Below are 18,121 nucleotides of genomic sequence, written 5' to 3'. Positions count from 1 at the left end.
CTAATTTAATGTATTAGGCTTTGAATTCAGTGTTTGCTTTATAATGAATATTATTGGCTTCTTTTTTTTTTAGAAGTTATGTTTATGGATAAACAAATCAGTCAAACTTATGTTATTTTTGTTTAAGTTTGTATTTAATTACAAAAGTTTTGCCGTCTTTTAGATTTTATTTTATTTATAAAATCTTCAGTATTTCTCTTGCTATTTTCTTTTTTTTTTTTTAATTTTTTTTTTTTAAGTTTATTTATTTTTGAGACAGAGAGAGACAGAGCATGAACGGGGGAGGGTCAGAGAGAGAGGGAGACACAGAATCGGAAGCAGGCTCCAGGCTCTGAGCCATCAGCCCAGAGCCCGACGCGGGGCTCGAACTCACGGACTGCGAGATCGTGACCTGAGCTGAAGTCGGACGCTTAACCGACTGAGCCACCCAGGCGCCCCTCTTGCTATTTTCATTTAAAAATATTTTGGGGGCGCCTGGGTGGCGCAGTCGGTTAAGCGTCCGACTTCAGCTCAGGTCACGATCTCGCGGTCCGTGAGTTCGAGCCCCGCGTCAGGCTCTGGGCTGATGGCTCGGAGCCTGGAGCCTGTTTCCGATTCTGTGTCTCCCTCTCTCTCTGCCCCTCCCCGGTTCATGCTCTGTCTCTCTCTGTCCCAAAAATAAATAAAAAAAAAAGTTGAAAAAAAAAAAATATTTTGAATACCAGCAGTATGGTAGGCAATATGATGGACCTTTTTTCCTAAATTTCAGTTAATTATGGAATAATTATAAATACCAAAATGCGGGGATACATGTAGCACCTACTTCATTGGAAAGACTTTTCTTATATTGGTAGCCTTATCTTTTTTCCCATCTTATACAAAATTATGTCTAAAAATTCTAGCTCTTTATAGTAACAGTTTGTCCATTTTAACTTATGACGAAGCATTATGGTAAATGTATAGGTGAAAAAACTTATAAATTTCAGGGAGAGTAAGATGATAATTCTGTGAGGCCTACTATGCTGTGATATCCCCACTTCCCATTTCATGATTAAAATACCTTAATTAAAATTGGGGCACCTGGGTGGCTCAGTTGAGCCTCGGTTGAGCATCTGACTTTGGCTCAGGTCATGATCTTGTGGTTCACAAGTTTGAGCCCTGCACTGGGCTCTGTGCTGACAGCTCAGAGCCTGGAGCCTGCTTCAGATTCTGTGTCTCCCGTTCCCTCTGTCCCTCCCCGACATCCCTCTCTCTTTCTCTCTCTCTCTTTCTCTAAAAAATAAACATTAAAAAAATTAAAATACTTTAAAAATTGAAATTTGGACTTATTAGTCATTCAAAAATGAATTATACTACAGTAGCCTTTTATATACATGTTATATATTAATGTAAAAATTGTATATTTATTAATATATATTTAATTTAACCTTCCTTAACTGTATTTTCTAGGCAAATATAATTTTACCAGGAGTTAAAAACTTTTATTTTTAAATAGTTCTGCCACTTGCCTATTATTCCACTTAACAAATGTATGTCCACCAGTAATGAAAGGAATCCAGCCTGACAAGAGTTAATATCAGTAGGAAAAACTTATGAACAAGTGTGAGTAACTTTAAGGTGTGAGGCTGTTGACAAAGAAATGGTAAGCACTACTTAGGTAGCCAAGCAAGTAAGGTGATATCTTCATCCATGAAAGAAAACAATGAAAAATTAATTGAGAACCATAGAAAAATCTGCCTAGGGAAGCATTAGAGGAACTGATACATCTTCCACAGAAGATTAAAATGAGGGCATCTTTTGGGATGAGCACTGGGTTTTATATGGAAACTAATTTGCAATAAATTTCATATATTGAGAAAAATAAATAAAATAAAATAAAATAAAATAAAATAAAATAAAATAAAATAATGACTTTAAACCAGGAGAGCTAGCAAGTCAAATGTTTCCATATTGATGATGTGTTTAGGTTATTGAAGGCCTTGAGTAATTTTTTTTTCAAAATACAATGTCTCTACAAAACTGCACACCATGGTAGTTATGAAATATTTATGGACAAATATACAGAATTATATACACTACATATGACTGTATTTAATGGAACTTAAGGAATCTTTAAGGGTAGCTTTGATTAATTGTGATTGTTTGCCATGTGCACTGACTGTACAATAAGATTCAACCCCACTGTATATATGGCTCCCTAGGAGACCCAAAACAGTTTTTCCAGACTTCATTTTTCTAAGTCTGTGACCTTCCCACTCTATACTACAGTGATAAGAGTAGTAAAAGATACTATGGGAACCCAGAGGAGGAACATTTAACCGAGACGTCTGAGGCTTCCTAACGTAGTATCTTTTCTGAGATAACAAGGATGGGTGAGAGCCAGTTGAATGATAGATGGAAAACACTATATCTTAAGAAAATTGTATGTGCAAAATCCAAGGAGGGAGTGAGTCAGTGAGTGAGTGAGTGAGAGAGAGAGAGAGAGAGAGAGAGAGAGAATGATAGATGCATCAGGCAAAATTCAGTAAGACTGTAAAAGTTAGTTGAACCAAGAGAAGAAAGAGATATTAAGTACATTAGAGAGTTTTACCTTTGCTTTCAAGGCATTGAAAAAGCACATGACTTGATTAGATTTGCAGTTTTAGAAAAATTCCCCTTGATGTTTTCTAGGGAATGAATTGTAACCACTTTGGCTATTTATAAGATATAACAATAATCTAGGGAAAGGATTGTGGAATACTCCGGATGCAGAGAATTATTGGACAACTTTAAGAACCTTTTACAAGGTGCTGATAGGATGTGCAAGATGAAGTTTTGGAAGGCATCAAGTAGGATTCCCAGTTTGGTTTTTGGCAAGTTATGGGATAGTGGCATTTTACAGGCTTTTCCAACAGTGATTGCTAAATAAGATTCATAAATAGATCTAATGGAAACTGTATATTCATAATAAACTGTAATAAATTCCCACTGTTACTTTTGTCAAATCAATGCTTAAAATTATTTTGATGTTGTTTGTCTAATTTTGAGTATTAAGGTTAAAGGATATACAATAATTTGTTTTAGAATAAAAACATTACAGAGTTTTTATTGGAAAATAAAAAATCTACAAACAAAAATTCCTTAAGTTGCCCATTAAAAACAAAAGTTTGGGGTGCCTGGGTGGCTCAGTTGGCTGAGTGTCCAACTTGAGCTCAGGTCATGATCTTGCAGTCCATGAGTTTAAGCCCTCTGTCTGGCTCTGTGCTGACAGCTCAGAGCCGGGAGCCTGCCTTAGATTGTGTGTCTCCCTCTTTCTCTCTGCCCCTTTCCCGCTCACACTGTGTCTCTCTGTCTCTCAAAATTAAATAACATGTTTAAAACAATTAAAAACAAATAAAAACAAAAGTTTAATGTAAAGAAAAGCATGTGGATGTTTGGAAATAAAGTTTCTGAAGAAAAGCTTTCTTGTTTGCGCAAGACATGTAACCCAATATGCACCTTAAAGTGCCTAAAAATGGCCTTAGAGTACATTTAGTTTTTCTTATCAAATTCAGATAATATAAGATAATAAGTTTTAAAAAGCATCATGAATTATAGAATTGGGGCTTTGTTTTGCCTTTTTTTTCTCTTTTTGTATAGTTGACACACAATGTTACATTAGTTTCAGGTGTACAACACAGTGATTTGACAAGTTTATACCTTATGCTGTGTTCACCACAAGTGCAGCTACTATCTGCCCTATTACATCGCTATTATAATATCATTGACTGTGTTTCTTATGCTGTGCTTTTTATTCTTGTGACTTAACAGATATATCATTTGCAAATATCTTCTTCCATTCTGTAGGTTTTTTTGTTTTATTGATAGTTTCTTTTCAAATGCAAAAGCTTTTTTTTATTTTTTAATTTAATCCAAATAGTCCATTTTTGCTTATGTTTCCCTTGCCTTAGAAGTATCCAGAAAAATGTTGCTGTGGCCAGTGGCAGAGAAATTACTGCCTACATTCTCCTTTAGGATTTTTGTGGTTTCAGATCTCACATCTAGGTCTTTAATCTAATGTAAACTTATTTTTATATATAGTGTTAAAAGTTGTCCAGTTTCATTCTTTTACATGTAGCTCTCCTGTTCTCCCAGAACCATGTATTTTAGGGCATTTTTTATACCACAGGTAACTGTTTGGTCTTACTTCTTCAAACCTAATTTTACATATTAAAACAAAAACCTTTACAGAATTACCTATAGCCATTTTGTCAGTGATTAACTGTAAGGTTTAGGATCCTTCTGAAGTATTTTATTAACTCAGTATAAACATTATCTTAGTTATTTGACTATTTGGCAGAGAATTTTTTTTTTAATCCTTAGTAAAAGTATTGCTTTAATCACATTTGGTTTGAAGGCTAGTTGGGACATGTGTAGCATTGCAGATCTTTTTGAAAATCTTTGCACAGTTTTCAAGGGAAGCCTCTGAAATTTAGCCTCATATTTGCCTCTTTACAGAACCACTATGAGATCGCTAAATTATATCACAAAGGCATTAATCTTATTACACAGGGGTTTAAAGAAATGCAAATAAAATAGACTACTTTTTCTTAATGTATCAAAATTATTCTAAAATTTTCAAAGATTAAACAGATACTGGCAAAATAAAATGGAAAAGTACATCATGTCATGTAACCTCAGTCAAGTCCTTCCTGCTAAAAAAGAAAAGGTCTGTGACTTAAAAGTCACAAAGAAAGTGTCTGTCACCTAAAAGAGAAGGTCTTTAGGTGACATAAGATGATTCTTATCTACCTAGTTTACCATATAATTATGCAGCTCTTCACTTTTGCCACATTTTATTTTTTATTTTGATGTAAAGAAAGCACGCGTGCAAGCAGGAGAGGGGTAGAGAGACAGAGAGAGAGACACCCACCCAAGGGCCCCAACTTTTGCCACTTTAATCCTATTCTGATTTTGACTTGCTAGTTAAACTAGTGATCTTGTCCTCCTTCTAACCAAGTTACCCGGAGTCTGGTAATACATTATTTAAAACAGGGGCACCTGGCTTGCTCAGTTGGTTAAGCATGCAACTCATGCTTTCAGCTCAGGTCATGATCTTATGGTTCATGAGATAGAGCCCTACATGGGGCTGTGCACTGGCCGCGTGGAGCCTGCTTGGGATTCTCTCGTGCTCTCTGCCCCTTCCCTGCTCTTGCTTTCTCTCTGTCTGAAAATTAAAAAAAAATTTTTTTTTTAAATACATTATTTAAAACAAAACAAAACTGAAAGATTTCATATATCATTTCTCTAAAACGGGTTTATGTTTCATTTTGTATCCAAAGTTTTCATTCATATTACCTCAATGAAATCCTAATAAGCTCTGTAAAAAATCTAGGTTTTATTAAAAGTTGACCAAAATTTTAAAAAATGAAAATTTTAAAAACCTTTCAATCTCTATGAATAAAATGTTAAAAATTGCCTTACATTGACAGCAAACCATACCTGTCTCATGTACAACAATGAAAGCTTTATGTTCAGTCCAAACATTTCATGACACAGGTCACAGGCAGAGGCCACTTTACAAAGCTGTTGAAAGCTTAAAAATTGTAGTTTTGTTTTCAGAAAACTCATTAACCATTAGAACTGCTTTCCAGTGTTTGTTATTTTTAACTACCAAATGATATAAATTGAAAGCTAATGTTGCTGTTTCATAAACTGCTTTTCCTCACTGATATTTTCCTTTTCTTTCTTTTTTTTAAAATTTTTTTAACGTTTATTTATTTTTGAGACAGAGAGAGACAGAGCATGAACAGGGGAGGGTCAGAGAGAGAGAGAGAGACACAGAATCTGAAACAGGCTCCAGGCTCTGAGCTGTCAGCACAGAGCCCGACGCGGGGCTTGAACTCATGAACTGCGAGATCATGACCTGAGCCGAAGTCGGACGCTTAACCGACTGAGCCACCCAGGCGCCCCAATATTTTCCTTTTCTTAATGTTAACTAGACTAGTTGCAGCTCACATAGCTAAACAGTAGTATAGTATTTTACATGGATTCAAAATAATTTTTAAGAAGTTATTTGTTAACTTCGTTAGTGTTTAAGCATTTATATCAGTTAATCAACTAATATTCATTGAGGGATTACTGTGTGTTTAGAACCCAGCTAGTCTGTCTTATAACAACAGTGAATAAGATAAACAACCCCTGCCTTCATAGAGCTTACAAATATTAGATAAATTATTATAGCATGATGAAATCTAAGAGTGTTGTGGCACCATACAAATGACTGTCCAAAAGGTGATGGTATAACTTCAGTTTAGAAATGCTGTTTGAGTTGACCCTTACAGATGCTTAAAACTTAATTTTTATTAAAAAAATTTTTTTAACGTTTTCTTTTTTAATATGAAATTTATTGTAAAATTGGTTTCCATGCAACACCCAGTGCTTATCCCAACAGGTGTGCCCGCTTCAATACCCATCACCCACTCTCCCCTCCTTCCCACCCCCCATCAACCCTCAGTTCTCAGTTTTTAAGAGTCTCTTATGGTTTGGCTCCCTCCCTCTCTCTTTTTTTTTTTTTCTTTCTTCCCCTCCCCCATGGTCTTTTGTTAAGTTTCTCATGATCCACATAATAATGAAAACATATGGTATCTGTCTTTCTCTGTATGACTTATTTCACTTAGCATAACACTCTCCGGTTCCATCCACGTTGCTACAAAAACCATATTTCATTCTTTCTCATTGCCACGTAGTATTCGATTGTGTGTATAAACCACAATTTCTTTATCCATTCATCAGTTGATGGACATTTAGGCTCTTTCCATAATTTGGCTATTGTTGAGAGTGCTGCTATAAACATTGGGGTACAAGTGCCCCTATGCCTCAGTACTCCTGTATCCCTTGGGTAAATTCCTAGCAGTGCTACTCTGCTGGGTCATAGAGTAGGTCTATTTTTAATTTTTTGAAGAACCTCCACACTGTTTTCCAGAGCAGCTGCACCAGTTTGCATTCCCACCAGCAGTGCAAGAGGGTTCCCATTTCTCCGCATCCTCTCCAAAATCTATCGTCTCCTGATTTGTTCATTTTAGTCACTCTGACTGGAGTGACGTGGTATCTGAGTTTGGTTTTGATTTATATTTCCCTGATGAGGAGCGACGTTGAACATCTTTTCACGCCCCTGTTGGCCATCTGCATGTCTTCTTTAGAGAAGTGTCTATTCGTGTTTTCTGCCCATTTCTTCACTGGATTATTTGGTTTTTTTTGGGTGTGGAGTTTGGTGAGCTCTGTATAGATTTTGGATACTAGCCCTTTGTGCGATATGTCATTTGCAAATATCTTTTCCCATTCTGTTGGTTGCCTTTTAGTTTTATTGATTGTTTCCTTTGCAGTGCAGAAGCTTTTTATCTTCATGAGGTCCCAATAGTTCATTTTTGCTTTTAATTCCCTTGCCTTTGGAGATGTGTCAAGTAAGAAATTGCTGCAGCTGAGGTCAGAGAGGTGTTTTTCCAGTTTTCTCCTCTAGGGTTTTGATGGTTTCCTATCTCACATTCAGGTCCTTTATCCATTTTGAGTTTATTTTTTGTGAATGGTGTAAGAAAGTGGTCTAGTTTCATCCTTCTGCATGTTGCTGTCCAGTTCTCCCAGCACCATTTGTTGAAGAGACTGTCTTTCTTCCACTGGATATTCTTTCCTGCTTTGTCAAAGATTAGTTGGCCATACTTTTGTGGGTCCAATTCTGGAGTCTCTATTCTGTTCCATTGGTGTATGTGTCTGTTTTTGTGCCAATACCATGCTGTCTTGATGATTACAGCTTTGTAGTAGAGGCTAGAGTCTGGGATTGTGATGCCTTCCACTTTGGTTTTCTCCTTCAATATTACTTTGGCTATTTGGGGTCTTTTGTGGTCCCACACAAATTTTAGGATTGCTTGTTTTAGCTTCAAGAAGAAGGCTGGTGCAATTTTGATTGGGATTGCATTGAAGGTGTAGATTGCTTTGGGTAGTATTGACATTTTAACAATATTTATTCCTCCAATCCATGAGCACAGAATGTTTTTCCATTTGTTTATGTTTTCAATTTCCTTCATAAGCTTTCTATAGTTTTCAGCATACCAATCTTTTACATCTTTGGTTAGGTTTATTCCTAGGTATTTTATGATTCTTGGTGCAATTGTGAATGGGATTAGTTTCTTTATTTGTCTTTCTGTTGCTTCATTATTAGTATATAAGAATGCAACTGATTTCTGTACATTAATTTTGTATCCTGCAACTTTGCTGAATTCATGTATCAGTTCTGGCAGACTTTTGGTGCAGTCTATTGGGTTTTCCATGTATAATATAATATCTGCAAAAAGTGAAAGCTTGACTTCATCTTTGCCAATTTTGATGCCTTTGATTTCCTTTTGTTGTCTGATTGCTGATGCTAGAACTTCCAACACTATGTTAAACAACAGCAGTGAGAGTGGACATCCCTGTCATGTTCCTGATCACAGGGGGAAAGCTCTCAGTTTTTCCCCATTGAGGATGATATTAGCTGTGGGCTTTTCGTAAATGGCTTTTATGATGTTTAAGTATGTTCCTTCTATCCTGACTTTCTCAAGGGTTTTTATTAAGAAAGATGCTGAATTTTGTCAAATGCTTTTTCTGTATCGATTGACAGGATCATATGGTTCTTTTTTTCTTTTATTAATGTGATGTATCACGTTGATTGATCTGCGAATGTTGAACCAACCCTGCATCCCAGGAATGAATCCCACTTGATCATGAAGAATAATTCTTTTTATATGCTGTTGAATTCGATTTGCTAGCATCTTTTTGAGAATTTTTGCATCCGTATTCATCAGGGATATTGGCCTGTAGTTCTCTTTTTCTGCCGGGTCTCTGGTTTAGGAATCAAAGTAATGCTGGCTTCATAGAATGAGTCTGGAAGCTTTCCTTCCCTTTCTATTTTTTGGAAAAGCTTGAGAAGGATTGGTATTATCTCTGCTTTAAATTAACTTTTATTTATTTTTGAGGGAGAGAGGGTGAGAGAGCCAGCTCAAGTGTGGGAAGGGCAGAGAAAGAGGGAGGCACAGAATCAGAAGCAGGCCTCAGGCTCTGAGCTGTCAGCACAGAGACTGATGTGGGGCTCAAACCCATGAACCGGGAGGTCATGACCTTAGCCGAAGTTGGACTCAACCAGCTGAGCCACCCAGGCACCCCAAAACTTAATTTTAAAACCCAATCTTTTCTTGTCAGTTTACTCAAAGTGAGCTAGCCTTTTAAATTTTCTCTTTTGGGAAGTCTACCTCAGAGCCATCTGGTACTGATTATTATGCTTTCAAAAGAAATATTCATATAAGAAGAAAAGTAATGTGAGAAATTAAGTTATAATTAGTGCTTAATAATGAAAAAGAAAAATCTTCAAAGATTAATTTGGAAAAAATAGTAAAAGGTTGGAAAGCTGCACCTTAGAACTTTTAAAGTAGTTCCTTTATAATTGCTTATGTGACTTATGGTTTTCTTGCAAATAGTAGTGTTCTTCCTCTCTACCTAACTGTAATCTTTTTGAATACCTGGTAGTGGTATCTTCTGGATAGTCCTTGACACATAGAAAACACTTAATAAATATGTGTTGAGTAAAGTAAAGGAATGACTGAATCTTTAAGATTTAAAGAAATGAGTTCATTCAGTTTTTTAAACAATCACATTGTTTTGTAGGTGCAGAACAATACTTAATATATTCAAATTATCATTTTTTTTTTTTTTTTTTTGCTGTGAATACTTCTGGAGTCTGTACTTTATCTTTAGTAGCCCACCCTGCCTCTGACATTGAGAGTATTGGATTTCCAAAGATGACCTCTTCCATTACCCCAATGTCAGTAGGTATTTGTCATTAAGTCTCACTTCCAGCTGTGCCGGCTAAAAGAGGAGGCTGGTTTTTGGAAAAGTATTTATATGTGGACACACACACAGACACACACACACTCTTTTAAGTGTTTAGTGTGATGTTAATTATCAGTTTACTTGGTGATTATTGATTAATAAGTTAAACCATTGACCTTTTGTGTAAGGTGGTCATCATTTATTCAGATTAGATTGTGAAAACTGGGTAGCAACTGATTACAGATTTGAAAAAGGGCTCTTTGATGAATGGTGAGGGAAAATAATGTTTGCTTCTTTGGTCAGATTAGAAATTTACTACCTCAAGATAGGCCACTTTAAGATACTGGTCATTGAAGAATGGTGTGACCTACCTTATCTCAGCTTCTTTTTTACTTATCTTTATACCTGTCAGTAAGAGAAACTACAGAAACATGAAGTAGCCCAAGTCACTGGTTGGTTGTTTTCCCTAGTGAAAGAAATAGTGTTTTTTGAAGTTTCAGATTTACATAGGGTAGTATCTTAAGGTTTGGATTTGGGGTTTCCTCTCAATATTTTATGTGTTTTGAAATACAACAAAATGACTTATTGAATGTAAACACAATAAATATTTGTGAAATGAGTAAATGAATAAAATAGTGAAAGCAGCCACAGCAGACTGGCTACCGTATATTTATAACAGATAATAGTTCTATGACAATTGGGTAATTTTGAATTTAGAAAACCATAAATTCATCTTACTTTGGTTTTTTTTCTTTTATGTCTCTCTTAAGCTATGGATGATAGCCTAAAAGTTCCTCAGAGTCATCTAAATTAATCTCAACTTGATCTTTTATGAGGACATACAAATTTTGTTAAAAATATTTAAATACTGGTATTTATAAACTAAATAAAAATTTATAAAAATTTATAAAGCATCTTATCTCATTTAATCATGTCAGAAATCATGTTTAAAATATGCTTGTCATCTTAGGAATTTAAATTCTGTAATATGGTCAAAGTAAATGCAGCAGTAGAGACCCAGACCCAGATCTTCTGATTGTACTTTTCCCTACACCTCATCTAAAGGGCCGTAAATGAGTAAGTTTTGATTTAAAAATAAAATATACAGGGTTCAAGTCTTCACATTTCTCATTATAACAGTATTTTTTTTTTTTTTTTTACTTCTTAAAATTTACATCCAAATTAGCATACAGTGAAACAATGATTTCAGGATCATTATAACACTAGTGGGTGATACATTAGGGATATAGCAAAGTGTAAGGCATGGCCATTGGCTGGAGGGTGTTCATGATCTAACTGAAGAAACAAGAGGTATCCACAAAAAGAGTAACAGTATATGACAGTGTGTGTGTAGTGAAGTGTGTGTAAAACTTACAGAGAAAGGAGAGATTGCTGTGGATCGGAGCTACTAGCCTGACCGAAGTGACCGAAATGGGCTGTGCTGGAAGGGAGTACACAGTTGAGTGGGTAGTTTACCAGGTAAATTTATGAGATTTATGCAGATGGCTGGCAGTTTAGCCAACAGTGTCCTTTCGTCTGGACATCGAGACATGGAGAGTACCCAGGGAAGCCAACACTGCCTCTCATGTCTGAACTACTCCTGCCAAACTCCTGCAGTTCTTCTGTCAGATGAGAAGAAGTGTGGCTTTCTCTGGAGCCACCTTTCACAATAACAAGGCTTGTGTAAAGATTCTCCATTTTCTGGATTCAGTGAACCTAATGGGAACTTGAAATTCATCCCACAGCTCTGCCCATCAGTGTTTCAGCTGTAGTAAGTTCATTGGCAATAGTTCTTTTTTTTCTTTTCTTTTGTTTTCTCTTTGAAACAAAATCCTGGAAATGGTGAAAAACAAATTGTCATGATAGAGGCTGATGATAATAGTAGAAACTGAGAATTCTGGAGGTGAAATCTCAGGGGGAAAAAAACATTCAATATTAAATTCATACTTCTCTGCCTAGATTTGAAAGGTAGCAAATTTATTTAGCGTATTTATTTAGGATCTCCTTTTTCCCTCCCCTCCTTCCTTGCTGTCCATACTTATCCAGTCATTTTCTGCATCTTTCATGGACACTACTCCAACTAGACCACATTTCTTCTCGTTATCTTTGAACATTTGCCATTTTTGTCCATCTCTCTTCAAGTTATTTTTCATATGTAAAATAAGTGTATACAATCTGGTAAAGTTAGTAAGAATTGATTTTTTCCTTAAAAATGGAATGCATGGGGCGCCTGGGTGGCTCAGTTGGTTAAGCGGCTGACTTCGGCTCAGGTCATGATCTCGCGGTCCGTGAGTTCAAGCCCCGCATCGGGCTCTGCGCTGACAGCTCAGAGCCTGGAGCCTGTTTCAGATTCTGTGTCTCCCTCTCTCTGACCCTTCCCCGTTCATGCTCTGTCTCTCTCTGTCTCAAAAATAAATAAACCTTAAAAAAAAAATTTTAAAAAAAATGGAATGCAGTACTTGAAAGTGAAAACTTCAGTTGTTGCCCTTAAAAATATGTAAGGTTATGAATAATACAGATTTGGAAGTCCCATATTTGACTTCATTTGTGTGTGTGTGTGTGTGTGTGTGTGTGTGTGTGTGTATACCAGGGGCGCCTTGGGTGGCTCAGTCAGTTAAGCATCCAACTTCTGCTCAGATTATGATATTGTAGTCTCTGGGTTCAAGCCCCGCATCAGGCTCTGTGCCAGCTCAGAGCCTGGAGCCTGCTTCAGATTGTGTCTTCCTCTGTCTCTGCCCCTCCCCCACTTGCACTCTGTCTCTCTCTCTCTCTCTCCTTAAAAAATAAATAAACATTAAAAAAAATTCAACACTTAGGTACCAGGTGTGGAACTTGTGCCTTTTCTTTCTGGTTTCTGGCATTGATGGAGAGGAAAGAATAGAATGGAACCCTTTCCCTTTCATTAAAGACTATGTAAACATTACCAGAACTTTATTTTATTTTACTATTTTTTATTTTATTTATTTCTTATTTATTTTTTTATATGTGAGAGAGACAGAGAGACAGAGCACAAGCAGGGGAGAGGCAGAGAGATGGAGACAGAATCTGAAGCAGGCTCCAGGCTCTGAGCAGTCAGCACAGAGCCCGACGCGAGGCTTGAACCCATCAACCGTGATATCATGACCTGAGACAAAGTCAGACACTTAACCGACCGAGCCACCCAGGTGCCCCAACCAAAACTTTATTTTAAAGGAATATATGAATTAAGAAAATCTATTATAATACAGTTTTCTATTACATGTGTAGAATAAACTGAAGGAAAACTGTTTCCCATAGTAAAAAAACAAAACCAAAAAAGATATTTTCCGTTTAAATAGTAATTAACTTACATGCTAGCCCTTTTCCCTCATGACCACATTATAGATAGCCTACCCTGTAATTTTCAAGAAAAAGGAATAAAAACGGTGCGGTGAACTGACCAGAAACACTTGGTTATACACAACTTTTAGGTTCTTTGTGGTAAATAATGAAAGATATTAAGAAGATTGAAGTATGAGGATAATAGTAAATTATCAGATTAAGTTCCCCCCAACACACATAAATTTCTCAATATTTACTAACAAATAAGCACAAAATAATTTATGAACTGGTTATATAAACTTGAAGAAATTCCAGCTGTCTGTCTTTTTAGGGGTCTCAGTCACATTCTCATATAAGAAGATTACTTTTGGCAAATACAGTGATTCCTGAGGCAAGAGTGATGATTCTTTCTGATATCAGGTGACCACAATTGTCCAGAGTTCACAAGTGGACCCAGAACCACTTAAAAATTTAGCAGAGAGTATCATCTCCAAGGTTAAACAGACCTCAGTGGATTAAACTCTCTTCATAAAGTAGTGGAGAGTACCTCTAAAATATTTTGGTCAATTTGTGTATCTGGAATACATCTAATTTCACTCATGAGAGCCTATATGCAATCTTCCTCTTGCTTGTTTTGGTGCCTTGTGTTCACCAAGTGATACACATTTTTGTCATTCGGTATGTTAATTAATAAACTATTATTCATTTATATACAAATAACAAAAGTGCCTCTAGTAGCTCCCTCAAGTGTATGGGCTTTGAATCCCAACAATCTGCTCCTGAGCTGTGCATCTTTCAGTAGATGCTAGCAGCACCAGGGCTATAGCTCACCCTAACAACCCACATTTAATACGCATTGTATTTTAAAGTAAATCCTAAAGTTTATAACATAGTGTAACCATATTGCATGTAAAACATCCTCTTTGGTGCCAATGTGTTAAGTCATTATTGGCAGTTTTGATTTGAATATCAGAACTTCTTGGTAATTTTTTTTTTAATTTTACCTTAACATTTTAATTTAAACAAATTTAATATTATTACCTTCTGGATGTCCAACATGTCATTAAATGCAATCTTTTTTCATTTTTCAAGTCTATCAACAGTTGAAATAACTCTGACACTCTTACTAGATTTGTTCATAGACAAGTCTGTACTTTGTTTATTGCTTATGTGACTTGAGTAAATCCTAGGTGAGAGCAAACTGGGAAAGAAATCAGGAAACCAGGTATCTTCCATAGTCCTCTCATAGCCTAATAAATTAAGGAAGTTACTCAGCTTGTGTTCAGAGAAACTCCCTTTGTTGTCTATTCTTCTCTAACTCATTTGTAGGGATTAGTAAAATAAAGTATAAGAAACCTAGTGGAAATTCTGTGCCGTAATAACTTACACAGCTTCAGATTGTTATTCAGTTAATATTTATCAAGGAATACTTTATCCATTAGGGAGGAATATGTTTTAGTTGTTATGTGATAAAATATCACCTCAAAGGCTGTGTGAGGTCAAGTTACTTAAGCTCTCTAAAGCTGTGGTTTCTTTATAAGTAAGATGAAGGTAACAGTATTAAGTTCTAGCGAAGTGTCTACCGATACGTTCTGAAAAATAGTAGGCATTTTAAGAACACAAATAAAAACAAAACACTTTCAAGAGAGTGGTCAACAACGTTCAAGTAATTTCAGGCCACTCAGAGAAGCATGGGGTACACCAAGTGAGAACTCAAAATACAGACTTTTCTTCTAGAATATGATACATGTGTGCCTGATAAACCACTCATTCTGCAGAATTGTGCACTGAAAATGAGCTTATGGGGGAAATTAATTTTAGGCATACCACTCAAAACCTATGCAGCTTTACATTGTTGTTGTTAGTTCTTTGGTTACAAACCTAATGAAAATATTAACTCCACTAACTCTCTGCCAACATTTTCACCTAACATCACAGTCAACTAACCATTTGCATCACATTTCCCCTCAAATCAAGGAGATGGCAGTTACTGAGTGCATTTGATTCCAGTACTTTTCATCAAAATTGAACATCTGATTCAAGCTACAGGGAGAAACATGTTCACAGCTTCTTTCTTGAACAGAAAGCTTAACTGTTGTAAAGTGTAGGGTTCTTGAATCCACTAAACTAGCCCCTATGTATACTAAAGGAATTGACCTGTACAGGATTTTTAGCCGCTCATTTGCACTTTTTTAGGACTTTACACGTTGTTAAGACTTTCTCTTTAATTGGGATGAAAACTTGCTTCTGATCACTATAAAATGTCAACATGCTAGAAGAAAATCCTATGAAGCAGCAAGATACCCAAAGTCTAAATTACGTTGATATTGTTCATTATTTACCAATGGCAAAGGGGCTCTTTTATATAAATATGTATTAGAATGGAGTATACTATATTAGATGAAAGAATTCTGAACTTCCCTAAAGCTCTTTGGAACTAAGTTGTTTATAGAGAATAAAGAATATAAATCAAACATGTTTCTTTTCTTGCTTCTGTTTCAGGTGTATAAGTACTTTTAGGGGTAGTTTAATGGGTTAGCTTCAGTAGAGACATTTGTTTGAGTTTTCTTACATTTCTCTTGTGCTTATCCCCCACGGTTGGCTGAAGAGTATGAAATTATCTCTGGATCACTAGCAAAAGTCCCCATTCCTGTTCATAATTACTGTTTACTATCAATTTGATTTATCCTATTCCTATAGCAGTGTTTTCCCCCCAGACGCCTTTTAGAGGTGCCTCTAAGGCACTTCTATCTAATTCCAGCACTGAGAGATCAAACTGCCTATCATGTATTTGGGAAGGTTGCTGTGCAAGATAGGCAGAGACCGTTTTGATCAAGTTATTCCATGTATACAGTAAACTTTATGTTTTATATTAAAGTATTACAATCTAGCTTGTTCGCTTTACCAAATCTTCATGAATTAAAACAAAAAAAGGAGTTGTGCCATATTTTAATTGTGCCACTTCATATCAGTGCTAAAGCAGCAAGTTCTTACAAATTATATGCATATTTTCATTGGGTCACATTTTCATATCATTTTATTTTAGCTACTTCTAGAGATGATTCCATCATTTCAAGTCCTGATGTCACTGATATTGCACCAAGTAGAAAGAGGAGGCAGCGGATGCAAAAAAATCTTGGAACAGAACCTAAAATGGCTTCTCAGGTGACTCAGCCTCAAGAAAAGGAAAAGTAAGTAATTTTATTTATTTATTCATTGCCACATGATGAGATATTATTTTAAAAATCTAATACCTGATCTCAAGAATTTTATTTACTTAAAAATCTGAATTTACTTAAGGCTGTTTTTAAACAACAAAAATTGTAATTTTGGAAATTGTAAAATGTTCAAATCAGTGTCTTTTCTCAGGTATTTGGTTAATTCCTATTAATATTGAAAGCAGAAGTGCTAAAAATATAATCAAAATGTTTTTTCTTGTGGTTTTTATAGATTAATTAGAAATGGCATGTAGACACTAAAAATATTAGAATCCAGCTTGTGTTCAGTAGTGTTTCAATCTGATTTACTGCTTTAAGCAGACTCATATAGCATTTGAATTAGCTACCTGATTTGGTTATGCTTGGAGTTTTTTCAAGGGCAATGTCTCTTCCTAGTCATCTCTATCTCTCTATTAAAATTTTGATTACATGCTTTATTTTTACAGATTTTCACTCTTTCATTCAGATACCCTCTTTTGATAAGCATCCCAATTTAGTTGTAGTGAATTGAGGAGTTGGGATAATTAACATTTTATTTCAGCAAAATAGCATTTATAAAGAATAATTATCAGTTGAATCCTAAATGAATGTACCAATCATTTGTGTATCTCTCTATCTCTATCTCTATCTCTATCTCTATCTCTATCTCTATCTCTATGCCCTGAGAGTTTATTTCTTTTTCCCTAAACTTTTTATTAATTTAGCAAATAGTTAATGAACAATAGCCATATGACAAATGATATTACAGATCAGTGGTTTCACAGTGTGGAATGATGACCCCCTAGGGCAGTCCCCAAGCTCATCTCTTCTTCAGTTCCATACCTGTGTGAAGCCAGTCTCTTCATATATTTCACTTAGAATAACATGTCACATCTGATTAAATGTGGAAGCTTAGGAGAATCCAACTCTTTTCATTCAGGCCAGCCATGAAACAGGTTTACAAAGTATAAACATAGCCCTCACAAGATTTTTTGTTGAAATATAATGATCTTTCATAAAGAATATCATATTCATGTTGACATATACTAGGTTTATTTTTTTTTTAATGAATTAATAAAGATTTAAAAATGTTCTGGGTTTTTAATTTTGAATATGATAAATATAATACATATAAACAAAAGCTCTTGAGATTCTCAAGAACTTTCAAAAGTGGAAAAGTTTTTTTTTTTTTTACACTTTTAAAAGTATAAAAGTTTTTGTTCCTGAGAGCAAAAAGTTTTAGAGTTTTGTGGTAGACATTGAGGATGCCAAGACAGACACAGTCCAAGCCTTCAGGAAACTGACAGCCTGACAGAAGGGAGTTTTTGAGTTTATGGTATAAAAGTAAGCATTGTACAGTTAAGAGTGAAATTGTTTTGTTTGTCTATTTATCATTGGGTTTTTATTCTCTCCACCATTGGCCTGATTTACTGGTATTGAAAATGCGTTAGGTCTTTATACCCTTATGTCTCCAGACAATACATACAGAAACCCAGTGTACATTAAACTCTTACTGGTTTGTACTCAGCTTCTGAATTTATTCATTAGCTCATAAACCTCTGGCTTCATAGAATTCAAAGGTATTGTATTATCTCTTTTATTTATCATCATTATTATTATTATTATTATTATTATTATTATTATTATTTTGAGAGAGAGAGAGAGAGAGCATGAGCCGGGGAGGGGGCAGAAGGAGAGGGAGAGAGAATCTTAAGCAGGCTCTACAGTCAATGTGGAGCCCAATGTGGGACTTGATTTCACAACTGTGAGATCACCGCCTAAGCTGAAATCAAAGAGTCAGACGCTTAAGCAACTGAGCCACCCATGTA

At 35.6% G+C, this 18,121-nt stretch overlaps 1 protein-coding gene across 10 annotated transcripts in view; it reads left to right on the top strand.

Moving 5' to 3' along the window:
• The window catches only part of XRCC4 (X-ray repair cross complementing 4), a 317,922-nt gene that overhangs the window by 120,352 nt on the left and 179,449 nt on the right, over window positions 1–18,121 (top strand). For 9 of the 10 annotated variants that reach the window (XR_013556206.2, XR_009611644.3, XR_013556174.2 and 6 more), the window contains one exon: window positions 16,142–16,286. Coding sequence is in view for 3 of the 10 variants with exons in the window: in XM_060637753.3 (XP_060493736.1) it covers window positions 16,142–16,286 (145 nt within the window). In the remaining 7 variants the exon portion in view is untranslated. Of the gene's footprint in view, window positions 1–16,141; window positions 16,287–18,121 lie in introns of those variants that run through there. The other variant, XM_078448372.1, reaches the window with a different exon arrangement.

Source organism: Panthera onca, chromosome A1 (assembly GCF_046562875.1).
Source record: "Panthera onca isolate mPanOnc1 chromosome A1, mPanOnc1 haplotype 2, whole genome shotgun sequence".
Classification (NCBI taxonomy): Eukaryota; Metazoa; Chordata; class Mammalia; order Carnivora; family Felidae; genus Panthera; species Panthera onca.
Note: the sequence above shows the minus strand (reverse complement) of the source record. Positions and strands in the feature narration are given on the sequence as shown.